The 16,629-nt window shown below is 44.1% G+C and overlaps 1 protein-coding gene across 1 annotated transcript in view; it reads left to right on the forward strand.

The window, feature by feature from the left end:
• The window catches only part of LOC126095539 (uncharacterized), a 114,326-nt gene that overhangs the window by 61,435 nt on the left and 36,262 nt on the right, over positions 1-16,629 (forward strand). Inside the window, exon 4 of the mRNA XM_049910320.1 lies at positions 7,408-7,604. Within this exon, the coding sequence (XP_049766277.1) occupies positions 7,408-7,604 (197 nt within the window). The remainder of the gene's footprint in view (positions 1-7,407; positions 7,605-16,629) is intronic.

Genomic DNA, 16,629 nt, shown 5'->3' on the forward strand with positions numbered 1-16,629 from the left:
AAGTATTTGAAAGCAACGCCGATTTCAATTGGCGAAAGGCGCGTTCGCATTCCGTCGACCAGACGAACGGAACACCTTTACGGCGTAAGCGATGAAGCGGAGCTGAAATGGAAGAGGCATTGCGCAGAAAGCGATGATAATAATTAATTTTCCCCAACACACTCTGTAGCTGCTTCACATTTTGCGGCGAAGGCAAGTCCTGTATGGCACGGAGGTGCTCTGGACTCGGATGTATGCCTTGGGCATTAAGGACATGGCCCAGATATGGCAAGTCACGAGCAAAAAACACACATTTGTCCTTCCTCAAGCGAAGACCATTTTGTCGCAAGACCTGAAATAATGTTCGGAGATTTTGTAAATGTTCCGCTTCTGTCTTTCCGGAGATCACTATATCGTCCAGATAGTTTGCTGCAGTAGGGACCGACGCACAAATAGTTTGTAAATATTGCTGAAACAATGCAGGGGCGGATGCACACCCGAATGGCAGTCTTTTGAAACTGTACAATCCAAGATGCGTGTTAACCACCAATACGCGCTGGGATTCTTCGTCCACCGGTATTTGCAAGTACGCATCTGCTAGGTCCAACTTTGAAAAATATTTTCCCGGGCACAGTTTGTCAAAAAGATCTTCCGGGCGGGGCAAAGGAAAAGTAGCAGTCACTAGTTGTGGATTCACTGTTGCTTTGAAGTCCACGCAAAGTCTCAATTTGCCGGAAGGTTTTTGCAAAATCACTAAGGGTGAGGCCCAGAGAGAAGCCTGCACACGTTCAATGACACCTTGCGATTCTAAATCTTTTAATGTTCTTGCGACCTCATCACGCAATGCGTGGGGAACATTGCGCGCTCTGAAAAATTTCGGTTGCGCGTTGACTTTGAGTTCCAAATGTGCTTCATAGTTCTTAGCGCAACCAAGGCCCGGTGCAAAAATGTCTGCAAATTCCTCACATAGACGAGAAACACTGGCGGAAGGCACAGTCTGGTTCACCGATAGGACCTGATTCACAATAGACAAGTTAAACAATTGAAATAAATCTAAACCAAACAAGTTCACTGCAGCAGAAGAACGAAGAACGTAAAATGACACAAGTTTTGTTTGTCCCTTGTATGTTGCAAGAAGGCTGCACTGTCCTAACAGGGATATGCTGTCCTGAATAACTAGAGAGCTGAACTTTTGCGGCACGCAACGGCGGTGCGCCCAGTTGTTTGTACGTAGCGTGATTGAGCAATGAAACTGCAGCTCCAGTATCGAGCTGGAATGGTATCACTTGTCCGGCAAAGTCCAAATCTACAAAAAGTTTATTATCCTGCTGACGACAAGAGCGACTGTTTTGTGCAACTTGAACAGACACTTGTACAGAATCACGTGCGACGTGACGGGATTGCCGTCTACGTCGACGCACACTTTTTGCGGGACGAACACAGTCACAGTTAGAGAGAGGAACACTGGGCGGAGTGGCATTAACTACATGAATGTCCATGGGCGAAGGTTCCCGAGCCTGAGTGTCCGTGGTTCGATTCCGGCGCGAAGCAAAGGGCCTGGAACGGTTGTGATTGTCTGATCTGAGCTTTTTCTGGCAAACACTTTGAACATGTCCTTTCCTATTGCAGAAAAAGCAAATAGCTTGGCGTGACGGGCAATTTTCACGCGAATGTCTAGTAGCACACCGCGGGCATGATTTCACTGCATTTGCGGGCTGGCGAGGCACACCTGGTTTAGAGCGCGGCGTCAGCTGCGTCGAAGTGCGCGAGGGCCGGTTACCGGGCCGCGCAGCGCGTCCAGCGGGCCGGTTAATGTTACACACTGCTGGCGAAGCTTCAAAAGACTCCTGAGCACAGTCAAGTGTGTCTTGCCTATCCAATATGTCCATCACTTGTTGAAGGGAGGGATTAACTAGTTTCAAAATCTGTTCCCTTATGCGAACATCAGAAACGTTCTGTGCTATTGCATCACGCACCATTGTATCCGAATAAGGAAGGCCACAGTCACACTGAAATTCACAATCCCTAGTAAGGCCTTGCAAAGTTGCAACCCACTCCCTATTAGTTTGACCGGCCGTACGTTTTGTACGAAAGAACGTATACCTTTTTGCAACCACATTAACTGTTTCTTTGAAATAGGCATCTAAAGCCGACACAATTTCTTCGTAGGACAGTGTAGCTACGTCGCGTCGGGGAAACAATTTCACTATCACACGGTACGTTTGCACGCCGACACAAGACAATAAGTGAGGCTGCCGCTCGTTACCTTGAATTCTGTAGGCGGCGAGATGGAATCCAAACTGTCGGGACCACTCCGGCCATGTTTCCTGCGCCGCGTCAAAGTTGCGAAACGGCGGTGCAACTGCATGTTGTGGCTGCGGGAGCGGCGAAGCGGCGGCGGCCGCATCGTTTTGCAGCGCACGTTGACCCTGGACGAGCTGTCCCAGGGCATCCAATAACGCCTGCGTCTGCTGATTCTGCAAGCGATAAAATTCGGACAGTACATCTGGAGATTGTGGCGAAGCCATGACACAAGTAAATGTAAGCAATTAGAAAGAACAAAACCCTTTTTTAACTCGTCGCCATGTTTTGTTGTGTCTATACAAGACAGTCTAGACACAGCGTGAGGTTACCGATAGGCACGCGTACACACACGCCGGCTGGCGTGAGTTCTGGAACAGGATACTTGATGAATGCTATAGAGAAAAGAATGGAGCATCTCATATACTTAACTTTATTCTCTTGTGTGGTACATCTCTATGGTGAATACAAGTAAGACTCTCTCCAGATATGGTTAACTGCGCCTTGCTAGGACGTAGCTATGGACTTAGCTGAAGGCTATTCTAACTGTCTCTCGGCAAATGAGAGGAAGGCTTCGTACGTCTAGTCGCTAGCAATGTCGTCCGTACAACTGGGGCGAGTGCTAGTCCGTCTTTCTAGACCTGCCATGTGGTGGCGCTAGGTCTGCAAGTACTGATGGCGGCGACACGCGGGTCCGACATGTACTAATGGACCGCGGCCGATTTAAGCTACCACCTAGCAAGTGTGGTGTCTGGCGGTGACACCACACATTATATTTCAGATGTGTTACGACCCGTGTCTCTACCCTTAATTCTATCCTTGCGAAACCCTACATTTCAGAAGCATAATGCACGACCGCATGGTCGTACGGGCCTTTCTGGATACAGAAAATGTTCGACTGCCCTGGGCAGCACATTCTCCAGATCTCTCACCAATTGAAAACTTCTGGTCAATGGTAGCCGAGGAATTGGCTCGTCAAAATACGCCAATCACTACTCTTGATGAACTGTGGTATTTTATTGAAGCAGCATGGGCAGCTGTACCTGCACACGCCATCCAAGCGCTGTTCGATTCAATCCCCAATCGTATCAAGGCCGTTATTACGGCCAGAGGTGTTTGTTCTGGGTACTGATTTCTCAGGATCTATGCACCTAAATTGCATGAAAATGTCATCACATGTCAGTGGTAGTATAATATATTTGTCCAATGAATACTTGTTTATCATGTGCATTTCTTCTTGGTATAGCAATTTTTTATGGCCATTAATGTACAATGAATGTACGTCAAACACAACTCTACCAGTGTGCAGACACAATTTATCATTAATGCATGTGAGAAGGTACAGCATAGACGTGACTGTTGTAATAGAGATCCAGCAAATGTATAATAAATTTTATAATATTTACAGTGAGGTGACAAAAGTCATGGAATAGCGATATGCACATATACCTATGGCTTTAGTATTGAGTATACAAGGCATAAGAGACCTGTGCATTGGCGGATCAATCTTTTTGTGCTCAGGTGATTCAAGTGAAAAGATGTGATTATCTCACCATGACAGGAACTAACAGACTTTTAACGCTGAGTGGTAGTGGGAGCTAGAAGCACGGGACATTCTTTTTTGGAAATCCTTTGGGTTCAAATGGTTCAAATGGCTCTGAGCACTATGGGACTTAACTTCTGAGGGCATCAGCCGCATTGAACTTAGAACTACTTAAACCTAACTAACCTAAGGACATCACACACATCCATGCCCGAGGCACGATTCGAACCTGCAACCGCAGCGGTCGCTCGGTTCCAGACTGTAGCGCCTGGAACCGCTAGGCCACTCCGGCCGGCGAAATCGTTAGGGAATCCAATATTCCGACATCCATAGTGCCAGGAATGTGCCGAAAGTACCAAATTCCAGGCATTTCCTCTCACCACAGACAACACAGTCGCTGACGGCCTTCGCTTAACGAACGAGAGCAGCGGCGTTTGCGTAGAGTTGTCAGTGCCAAAGCACAAGCAACATAGCGTGAAGTAACCGCATAAATCAATGTGGGACTTACGGCGAAGGTATCCGCTAGAACAGTTGTGTCAGTGGGCTTTAGCTGCAGATGATTGACGCGAGTGCCACTACTGACTGCATGACATCGCCTGTAGTGCCTGTTCTTGGATCGTGGGAGTATCATATAGACCCTATACGACTGGAATACCAGTGGCTTGGTCAAATAAGTCCAGATTTCAGTTGGTAAGAGCTGATGGTAGGGTTCAGGTGTGGCGCAGACCCCACGAAACCATGGAGCCGAGTTGTCAACCAGACACCGTGCAGCTCGGTGGTGGGCCCTTAATAGTGTTGTCTGTCCTTAAATGTAATGGACTGGGTACTCTGCTTCAACTGAACCAATCATTGGTTGGAAATGGTTACGTTCGGCTACTTGGAGGCCATTTGCAACCATTCAAGGACCTCAGGTCCCGAAAAAGAATGGAAGTTTTGTGGATGACAATGCTCCATTCACGTGGCCACAATGGTTCGTCACTGGTTTAAAGGACATTATGGGCAATTCGAGCGAATGATGTGACCACACAGACATAAACGAGAGGTCAATCCGTGGACAAATTCCTGCACCAGGAACACATCCGTCAATATGGACAGCTACGGAAGGCAGCATCGCTTAATTTTTCTGCAGAGGACTTCTAACGACTTCCAAAGTCCGTGCTACCTCTGGTTGGTAGACTATGCCGCCCAGTACTACACTATATTAGAAGGTCTCCCGTAATCTTTGTCATCTCAGTGCATAGTTACCTGTTATTCGGGTTACTAGAATGGAAAGAGCAGGAAATATTCAATAGAGAAATGGCGCCTTTTTTGGGAAAACTCTACACATAAACTGTGCAAGGTGTTAATTTTGATTAAAATTTCGGCTAGGAGCTATAGGCACAGTTAAATTTTCGTTCATTTATGTATAAAAAGTTTTGAATCAGGCAGCTGAAAGTACCAAGCCGTTAAGTGAGGGTTTAAGCAGGGTGTTACGTGGAGGGGAGGTGATAGAAATTTTTTGTGTTGTCAGTCGTGACACTTAGAATTATTTCACACTGGTTCAAATCAAATGTTCAAATGTGTGTGAAATCGTATGGGATTTAACTGCTAAGGCCATCAGTCCCTAAGCTTACACAATACTTAATCTAAATTATCCTAAACAAAAACACAAAAAAGGGAGGACTCGAACCTCCGCCGGGACCAGCCGCACAGTCCATGTCTGCAGCGTCTTAGACCGTTCGCACACGGGTTCATTGAGGACTCAGATTATTTCTGCCTTAAGCAGAACTTTGATTTATCTCTCGCAGTAGTTTAATGGAACTTTTAAATTTGCGTGTGAAGTTGATTTGTTCTCTGAATTTTTATAGTGAGTCTGGACTTGACTCATTTCGTTAGTGTGGGACTTCGAGTATTAGCCTATCTGCTACTTATCGCCACTTTGGACTGTCTGTTATACTTTTATGGTATGTGAGTTAGTGTGAATTTTAGCCTATTATGATTCTTAGCTGTGAACAATGTGTTTGTTATTTTATATAGTCACAAACACTATATTGGGGGCTTCACCAATTTTCGATCACTTAAATTCGTAGTTGCTTTCAGCAGGCCAAATGTAACCGTTACAACTGGGGTACGTTATTTAACGTTGACTGCACCTACGTTCAACCTACTAATTATTTGTTTTACTGATTAATACATCAGAGATGAATTTATTAATTATTTTTATTTTAAAAATTATACAAAAATTAGGCGGAGACCTCATGTCATCCATAGAATAGACATGGAGAGGCGTTATTGTAGCAATATTCACTCCGTAATAAAGAGCTGCATACATGTCTTTACAAGAAGAGAAACACGAGATTTCCGGTGAGCAGAAGTATCTTCTGAAGAGTTCTACATAACTGACTTTTACGACTGTATCATATACATATTCATCAGGCATTAAGGGAAGTTGTTATTCAGACAGAAGTTACCTTCCGGAATTGGTTTCCGCACACAGATTTGTCGCTGTAATTCCGAGGTAATAGATACAAATTAGGCGGAGACCTCATGTCATCCATAGAATAGACATGGAGAGGCGTTATTGTAGCAATATTCACTCCGTAATAAAGAGCTGCATACATGTCTTTACAAGAAGAGAAACACGAGATTTCCGGTGAGCAGAAGTATCTTCTGAAGAGTTCTACATAACTGACTTTTACGACTGTATCATATACATATTCATCAGGCATTAAGGGAAGTTGTTATTCAGACAGAAGTTACCTTCCGGAATTGGTTTCCGCACACAGATTTGTCGGTGTAATTCCGAGGTAATAGATACAATACTCACTACAGGTCAGACGAAAGACGTCACTGGCTATCTCAGCAAGATAACCAGCACGTCAGTAGCATGACAACGTGTTTAGGACTCATCCACAATTCCATCAGATATTCTTTTACGGTGAGTAATTAACTGAGTAGCAGTACTTAGAAAGTTTCAACCATGCACGGACATATAAGCTAGAAGATATTTAGCTGTACAAAAGTTAATGTGGTTACAACAACATGAGTATCCAGTACAATTTCGCTTGATGTGCAGGCTTATATTAAATGAAGTGCTTCCTGGTTGACGTATTGGTAGAGCTGATTCAGTTGTTTTGCCCCCACAGTCATTGATTTCACTCGTTCTGGTTACCAATTTCGGAGATGATTTTGAAATGTTTTCTCTCGACAGTCTCACAACAAGCGTAGATTGTCTGGTGCAGCTGAGGCATCCTGTAGGGTAGTGTCCCTAGAATGTCCCCAGTCAAACAGCTGAAAAAGCGCGAGAGTAGTTTAATGGGCATCAGGCAGCAACCATATATGTTTCCTGGCCTCCACAGCCTCCGGTTTTCAATGTTATCTCGTTATTATAGCATACTTTGGAAATATTTTTTTCTCCTTCTAGTGGCGTAAAACCGAAAATACACCTAATTATTTACGTTCAGTGATGTCCGGAAGAATTCCTCAAAATTCAGATATTAAAAGTGTTCTTACACCATATTAAATTAGTGTTTTGTCTGCCCTCTTTGTGAACTTCTCAGCGAGCATTGTTGAAATTTTACAGTTTTACCACTCGTATTTTGCAGATACTAACAAGTCCAGAGCACTCACCCGATATCGACACTCTTGAAGACCTGGACGAGTCGGGAGTGTCTATAGCCGTCACTGGCACCTTGTTAGCTACAGCCTTCAACGGCGTCGACTCGGCAGTCTGGAAGCGCCTCGCGTCGAAGACGATGCTTGCACCTTCATATTACATAAAAAAGGGACTTTTTGAAGACAGGTGCGCCTCTCCAGATGCAGACAAAATTGCTGGCTTTTGCACTTTTTTGTTGCTTGTGGAATTTGCTCAGTTACCCAGTTTTCTACTCATAGAGTGTTAGAAATGGCTTATCTCATAGAAGTTTCCCTCAATAAATTTGTAGAAACTATGTCTTCGACTCACGAAAAGAAACGAAATTGGATAAGGAATGCAACTGACAAATACTGAAGTAAATTATAAAACTGTTATCGACAGAGCATTATATATGGAGCGATACTGTCACTTAAAGATATCTTGCCGCCTCCTGTCTCTTCATGTTTTGTTTTCCAGATTGAACTGCCTCATCAAAAATTAACTATGTTATTCATATTCCGAATCAAATCGTCATTGTTTTGTAAATCATCACCACCTTGCACGGAATCAGTAACTACTAGTGTATTTATCTAACCTTTCAAAACGTTGGCGTAAATACAAATAATAAAACATGAACATTGTAGAATACTGCATACTAACAGACGGGTATTAATTCAAATTTGATTTGATTGTATAGGTAGTGTGATTGCTTCCTACCATTTGCTAGAAGTCCGTTTCGGTTAGAGAAGGAAGGTCATCTTATTTACAGACATATGGACATAAGAAAAGATTCTCACTGACAAATGTCTCAGCAGCACTAATAGCAAGGATTTTAAGCATTAATAGTGACAAGTCATGGCAGTCTGTCTTCTTTATAGATATTTCCCCTTTAATAGTTATCATTTATCCAGGTTCGACTGTAGATACACATCACTTGCAAATACTTGAAGATAAAAGTTTTAGCTAAAGCCAACAGAAACTGGAAATTATGTTTTAGATAACACATATTGTAGTATATACAGAGGAAACATAAAATACACTAACTTCAAGAATGTTTTGGTGACAGGAAATTAAATAGTAAACATCATCTTATTTGAATGCACGACTTACTTCTTAATTTGCTTTTTTCTTGATAGATGTGTAATCTTACGTATAGTCAAGTATAACTCAGCCATGATTTACAGAGAGAAGAAGTACACAGAACGTGTAACGACGCTGGAAAAGCGTAACGTGGCACGACGCGGAGACATGTATACGACTTCGGATAGCAGTATTGAATCAACATCCTCGCCATCTGTGCCATACAATCTACTCCTCAAATTAGGGTGTGCGTTATAGTCTCCTCCCTTGTAGTCTCTTTAATACATCTCTTAAATTGAACGATCACGCCTCAATAAACTGCTCTAAGAAGGCTGTGAACGTTTGAGAACTACATTGTCTTGTGTCGGATATCGACTGTGCTGATCAGCATACCCCTAGACAATCTAGTCCGATCTCTTGTGAGCTACAGAGAACGGACCCATAAGATTACGCAAATTAATTTTAAGGAAGTGATAGTGTCATGCACACGGAAACGTCTTACTGAAAATAGAAGTGACCCAAACATGCATGAAAATCTGCGCTCTACACCATGCACGTAGGTATGTTAAAGAGAAGATGGGTCATTTATCTAGTCACTATGACAAACAGCGTTTATCATGGTAAGAAGCAACATATGAGTTATAACTGTTATGAACGAATGAATGTTTAACAATTGGATAATGGCCTTTAATTGTAAAGCATAACCTTGGCTCCGGTGGGCGGTCGCGAAGAAGCCTAGTAATAAGGATATTTCGCGGAAACGACCAGTGACTTCAACAGTGGTTAGGTGATTACAGAAAGAGCACGGAAAAATACGTATAAACACAAGAAATATCGCCCAAGAGTATATTCAAAGCAGCTAGCTGGCTGCGAGACGATCAAACTCTGCAACTGGCTCCTGAAGGGAGTGAACTAACTTTGAGTCCCCACCGCATCAGTGTTTCCAACGCTGTCCCACCTTACAATACCGATACCACTTGAAAACATAAGGTGGCGACAGTAGAGTGGCTGGAGATTCTGCGTCGGCTGTCTCTCTCACTCTCTTGTGTTCACTCCCCAATCTCCTAGCGGCAAGTCATTACTCTACTGCCGTCTTAGCAGCAAGCGCACTTTATCTTAACGGTCTAAATCTTGTTCGCTTCTGTCAGAGCAGGAATCTTGTCAGCCAATAAAAGTAGTATAGCGAGTTTTGTGCAGTAAAATTTTAATATGTGTAAACCAATTCTTACTCTTACAGATTTCGTTATTAGTAACCAGCAGTGTTGTAACGTGGTGTCAGGAGGAGGCCAGGGGATATCTCTCATTGTATCAAACGATTGCGAAACTGACAAATAGGAGAGCGCACATGTATCCATGCATAAAAATATATATATATGAACCAAAATATGCATTTGTATAAGAAATTTTAAGAAGTTATTCTGGAACATGATCATTGAGAGAACGGTGGTTTTCACGCTGGTCTCTCGAAAGCAACACCGGGCTAGATTTTTACGTTTCTAAAAGGGTTTTTCGGAACAGTGCTGTTTTTTGGGGAGATATATACCCCCGTGTAACACATGGAGTGCTTCGACGGGGGACGTGAAAACTGTACCATCTACCTGAGTCTGAAACGTAACCCTGGACTGACCAGTTTACGAATCTGCATCTTCCTTTTAAGGAAACTCTTATGATTTACCCGCCAGCTAGAAGGCTGACAGGTCTGCGGGACAATCACCATAATAAGAGAGAAGTGAAGGAAGGGCAATAACCAACAGAGTCACTGGTTGTACTGAATATGGTCTCAAACTAAGAAGCAGCGTAAGACAAATATTACATTGATCAAGGGATGGTGCATTTAATATTATGAAATATATTGCGTGACAGTTCAAGTGAAAACCTGCCAAGTAACAACAGGTTCGCCCATAGGGTATGTATTGAGGGTGAAAATGCATGGCTTCCCAAGGATTGCCATACATATTGCGAGACCTGTCTGAGACGTAAGCTTATGCCTTTAAAAAAAAAAAATCTTGGACTTTACAGTGTGTTCATCATTAAAGTACCAGTTGTAAAACGTTGTAGAGGGAGAACTCTTCAGAATGACGTCAAATTTAAAAGGCGTATTATTGACACAGAGGGATACGTCGTTATATATATGCCGTACACCTGGCTGAAAATGACTTACAACTTCGTGGCGCCTTCCATCGGTAATGTTGGAATTCAGTACGGTGTTGGGTCGCCCTTAGCCACTCTCACAGGCATACGTTCAATCAGGTTCTGGAAGGTTTCTTGGGGATTGGCAGCCCACTCTTCACGGAGTGCTGCACTGAGGATAGGTATCGATGTCGGTCGATGAGGCAGGCACGAATTCGGCATTCCGAAACATCCCAAAGGTGTTATGTAGGATTCCGGTCACGACTCGGAGCAGGCCATTTATAACAGGCATGTTATTTTCGTGTAACCACTTCGCCTCAGGCCGTCATTATGAACAGGTGATCGATCGTGTTGACAGATTCAGTTGCCGTCCCCGAATTCCTCTTCGACAGTGTAAGCCAGAAGGTGCTTAGAACGTCAGTGTAGTACTGTGTGACCCAAAACAGTAAGGGGTGCATGCCGCCTCCATGAAAAACACGTCCACTCCAGAACACCACTACCCAAGAATTTTATTGTTGCCATTCCACGCGCTGGCAGATGACATTCACCGTGAATTCACCATACCCACACCCTGCCATCGGATCGCCACATTGTGTACCGAGATGCGTCACTCCACACAACGTTTTTCCACTGTTCAATCGTCCAATGATTACTCTCATTACACCAAGCGAGGCATCGTTTGGCATTTACCGATATGATGTGTGGCTTATGAGCAGTAGCCCGACCATGAAATCCAAGTTTTCTCATCTCCTGCCTAACTGTCATAGTACTGCAGTTGATCCTGATGCAGTTTGAAATTCCGGTGTGATGGTCTGGATAGATATCTGCCTATTCCACATTACGACCCTCATTAACTGTCGGTGGTCTCTGTCAGTCAACAGATGAGGTCGGCCTGTACGCGTTTGTGCTCTACGTGTCCCTTCACGTTTCCACTTCACTATCACATCGGTAGAAGTGGATCTAGAGATGTTAAGGAGTGTGGAAATCTCGAGTACAGACGTATGGCACAAGTGACACCCACTCACCTGATCACGTTCGAAGTCTGTGAGTTCCACGGAGCGCCCCATTCTCACGATGTCTAATGACTACTGAGGTCGCTGATATGGAGTACCTGGCAGTGGGTGGCAGCAATGCACCTAATATGAAAATCATATGTTATTAGGGGTGTCCGTATACTTTTGATCACATATATACAGGGTGGTCCATTGATCGTGACCGGGTCAAATATCTCACGAAATAAGCGTCAAACGGAAGAACTAAACTTGTCTAGCTTGAAGGGGGAAACCAGTTGGCGCTATGGTTGGATCGCTAGATGGCGCTGCCATAGGTCAAACGGTTATCAACTGCGTCTTTTTAATGGGAACCACCATTTTTTTACATGTTCGTGTAGTACGTAAATAAATATGAATGTTTTATTTGGACCACTTTTTTCCCTTTGTGATAGATGGCGCTGTAATAGTCACAAACATATAGCTCACAATTTTAAACGAACAGTTGGTAACAGGTAGGTTTTTTAAATTAAAATACAGAACGTAGGTACGTTCGAAAATTTTATTTCGGTTGTTCCAATGTGATACATGTACCTTTGTGAGCTCATCATTTCTGAGAACACATGCTGTTACAGCGTGATTACCCGTAAATACCACATTAATGCAATAAATCCTCAAAATGATGTCTGTCAACCTCAAGGCATTTGGCAATATGTGTAACGACATTCCTCTCAACAGCGAGTAGTTCGCCTTCCGTAATGTTCGCACATGAATTGACAATGCGCTGATGCACGTTGTCAGGTGTTGTCGGTGGATCACAACAGCAAATATCCTTCAACTTTGCCCACAGAAAGAAATCCGGGGATGTCGGGTCCGGTGAATGTGCGGCATGTATGGTGCTTCAACGACCAATCCACCTTGTAAGACGTCGTGGTCTCCTGACCTTCATTGCTTACATATTCCGCCCTCACAATCATATTCCGCACATCAAGACGCTTCGTTCGAACTCAAACTCGATAAGATAAAGTCAATGTTGTATGAATTCATGTAAATGATATGCAAATAACTAATAAATCGCAAGTGCGCACCGCGGTTGAAATACTCCAGGCTGGCGTACACACACACACATTCCAGACACGACGGTCACAGGAGCTTTTAGTTCGAGAGAGGCAACCGCACTCCAGGAGGCCGGTCCCAACCCATCTACGTTGGCCGGTGACTGCCCGTAGAGCGTTTGCCAGAGTGAAAGGACAACCCTGTGTTCGGCTTAAAAGCAAATTCCGCTATATTCTGTGGGAGCGGCCAGCCTGCGCATTCTTTACACATAGCACGCAGAGATTTCCACAGGGAGACAGCAAACGCCAAACGCCGATACTACAGATTGCCGGATTGGTCGCCTTAAACGAAACGTCATTCTCTCGTTTTAGAAGAGCAATGCTGATTGGCAGGCGATATTTCTGATGCCTTGAGCTGAAGGAGTAATGGAAGAGACTGAAAGATATATCCCTTCACGTCTGGCGTGGAGAGGGGCCGTTCCGTTGTCGCTCTTGGAGCGAGAACACGTAACGAGAGCGTGATGATGATGATGATGTTTGGTTTGTGGGGCGCTCAACTGCGTGGTTATCAGCGCCCGTAAAATTACCCAATCTTTGCTCAGTCCAATTTCGCCACTTTCCTGGATGATGATGAAATGATGAGGACAACACAAACACCCAGTCATCTCGAGGCAGGTGAAAATCCCTGACCCCGCCGGGAATCGAACCCGGAACCCCGTGCTCGGGAAGCGAGAACGCTACCGCGAGACCACGAGCGGCGGACATAACGAGAGCGTGCGCGCTCGTACGTGTACTCAAAGAGCGAGGAACAAGTCTCTCCTCAGTACTTCACCGGGCGAGCACCTCTGTCGAGAGCGAATCGGAGTGTGACTCTATATTGAGTCCTTGCGATTAAGCGTTGTTCACTGTGTTGGCAGCCACACTTATTGTGCGATGTGTACGGACAGAGTTATAGATAAACGCATGCGAGCGAATTTTTAGTGGCATCGCGGTGCACTGGTTATCTGACCGGTGTACCACGCCAATAGTTAGACTAGGGGTGAATAGGAGTCCTTGACTTCATCAAGACGTAGGGGGAGATTGATTGGCGAAGGTCAGTCCAGATAGAACGAGAGTTATCTTATTTGTCAGCAGTGAGCGGCGCAGACAGCAGTCATCGCTGCTTATGGTATTGTGCGCTATAGCTCTTGCGAGCCCCATATTTCCTCCACAACAGTACACTTCACTGCATTTCACACGCAACAGCCTCGACCCTACCTAGCAACATTCTAACGGATAATTATTCAAGTTGAGTAGGTGCGGCTCTCAGCCATTCTACCAAGTCAATAACAATCTTAAACTTTGTATAGAAATACTATCCTTGAGAGGTAACTTCACATTCCGAAAAGAACTAGGATATAACTTGTTCAATTCATAACTAAAAGTGCCATTGTGATTCCTCAGAATTTTTGCAAAATAAATAATATTTTCGTTAGTTTCATATTTTTCTTACACTAACTAGCACTACTCCAGTACCCAAGTGTCCCACTGGTTACGTACGAAATTTTGTGAATTTTTGTGTCATTTCCTTACAGCGGACGACTCCAGAAGATATTTATTGCTGATAGTTTTTCAGGCATATCTCTTTAGAACGTTAGGAGCGTCTGTCTGACTTCTGTAGTAGTGTGGGTTTGGAAAATGCATCTTGTAGGAGCCACGGGGGAAGGGTACATCTCAGATTAATCAGTTGCGCAGAATGACAGAATAGAAGCAACCCCACGCTCACAACCTGTCATGAAATGTGCTATTCAATACCGCTTCAACCGCATGTGGGCCATGTGTCGGACATCCATAATGTTGGAAGTACATCACCGTTCTGTCATTCAGTGAAACATCTTGTAGTAACATCCCTATAACATTACGTAGGAAATCAGCATACATTGCACCATTTAGATTGCCATCGATAAAATGGGGGCCAATTATCCTTTCTCCCACAATCCGCACCATGCATTAACCCGCCAAGGTCGCTGAAGTTCCACTTATCGCAGCCATTGTGGATTTCCCGTTGCCCAATAGTGCATATTATGCCGGTTTACGTTACCGCAGCTTCGCTTCGTCGATAAATAGAACATGTGCAAAAAATCTGTTATCGTTCCGTAATTTCTCGTATGCGCAGTGGCAGAACTGTACACGACGTTGAAAGTCGTCGCCATGTAATTCCTGGTGCTGAGAAATATGGTACAGGTGCAATCGATCTTGATGTAGCATTCTCAACACCAACGTTTTTGAGATTCCCGATTCTCGCGCAATTTGTCTGCTGCTGATGTGCGGATTAGCCGCGACAGTAGCTAAAACACCTACTTGGGCATCACCATTTGTTGCAGGTCGTGGTTGACGTCTCACATGTAGCTGAACACTACCTGTTTCCTTAGATACGTAACTATCCGGAGAACGATCTGCACACTTGGATGATGTCGTCCAGGATACCGAGAAGCATACACAGCACACGCCCATTGTGCGTCTTCATCACAATAGGGATACATCAACACGATATCTACCTTTCCCGCAATTGGTAAACGGTCCATTTTAACACGGGTAATGTATCACGAAGCAAATACCGCCCGCACTGGCGGAATGTTACGTGATACCACGTACTTACACGTTTGTGACTATTGCAGCCCCATCTACCACAAAGCGAAGAAAGTGGTCTAACTAAAACATACATATTTCTTTACGCACTACACGAATATATAATAAAAATGGGGGTTCCTATTTTTAAAAAAACGCAGTTGATATCCGTTTGACCTATATATATGACATTGTAAGTGTCTTAATATAGCCGGCCGGTGTGGCCGTGCGGTTCTAGGCGCTTCAGTCTGGAATCGCGTGACCGCTACGGTCGCAGGTTCGAATCTTGCCTCGGGCATGGATGTGTGTGATGTCCTTAGGTTAGTTATGTTTAATTAGTTCTAAGTTTTGGGCGACTGATGACCTCAGAAGTTAAGTCGCATCGTGCTCAGAGGCATTTGAACCATTTGTCTTAATATAAATGGAGTGACTACAAATGGCAGATGAATCGCAATACATCGGCTATAGTTTGAGGTGCATATTATACCATGAGATAGCCACAGAACATTTTCAATATGCTGTCCACCATTTTCTGCCTGTAGTTGAAATGGAGAAGCATAGGAGTGTCCCAGGGATCACGTTCAGCATGCGACGCGCAGTACTGCGTTAGTAACTGGAGCGCTGAACAGAACATCCTGCAGCTATCTCCACAGCTAGAAGACACACGGCTTAAGATGGCCAACCAGTAGGGGAACGGGGGCTGATAATTTAAGCGTTTAGAAAATGTCCCTCTAGCAGCCATTTCACTGGCTATGGAATGTACGGAGTCCCATCTCGCCAGGTCTTTGGAGAACCACTTATTTTTTAATCTTACCAGTCCACCTAAATTTCAACATTCCTGTAGAGCCCCAGTATTACCAGTTTCGTATTCATCCGTGGAGTCGTTTACAAAGATGTTAGTCGTGTCATAGTATCACAATTTGAGAAAAACAAAAATTACATAATTGAAGTATGCAGAAATTTACATCCTTACACGTCTAGTCTCACAAGGATGGTAGAGGTAGACAGCAGTGGTCTTAAATTAGAACAGTACTGAACTTTGCCCAGTAATTGAAGCATATCACAGAAAATCTAAGTTTGGACGCGTGGATGAAACCTGGAGCCCCCACCCCAATGCCAGTCTATTTGAAACAGTGCTGCTTCATTCGGTTTAGACCTAGTGTACAATAATTTTGCAAAGTAGTTATTTAATAAAGTAAAAAGCTAGTGCTACACCATTCACTCATCTCTCACTTCTAGTCACTGCACACACCACACAAGCTACACTCTATACACCCATTATTTCATAATGTAGCACTGCACAGAGTATCAGATAAAGGCAGTAAGGAAGCG

Source organism: Schistocerca cancellata, chromosome 8, assembly GCF_023864275.1.
Source record: "Schistocerca cancellata isolate TAMUIC-IGC-003103 chromosome 8, iqSchCanc2.1, whole genome shotgun sequence".
Taxonomy (NCBI): Eukaryota; Metazoa; Arthropoda; class Insecta; order Orthoptera; family Acrididae; genus Schistocerca; species Schistocerca cancellata.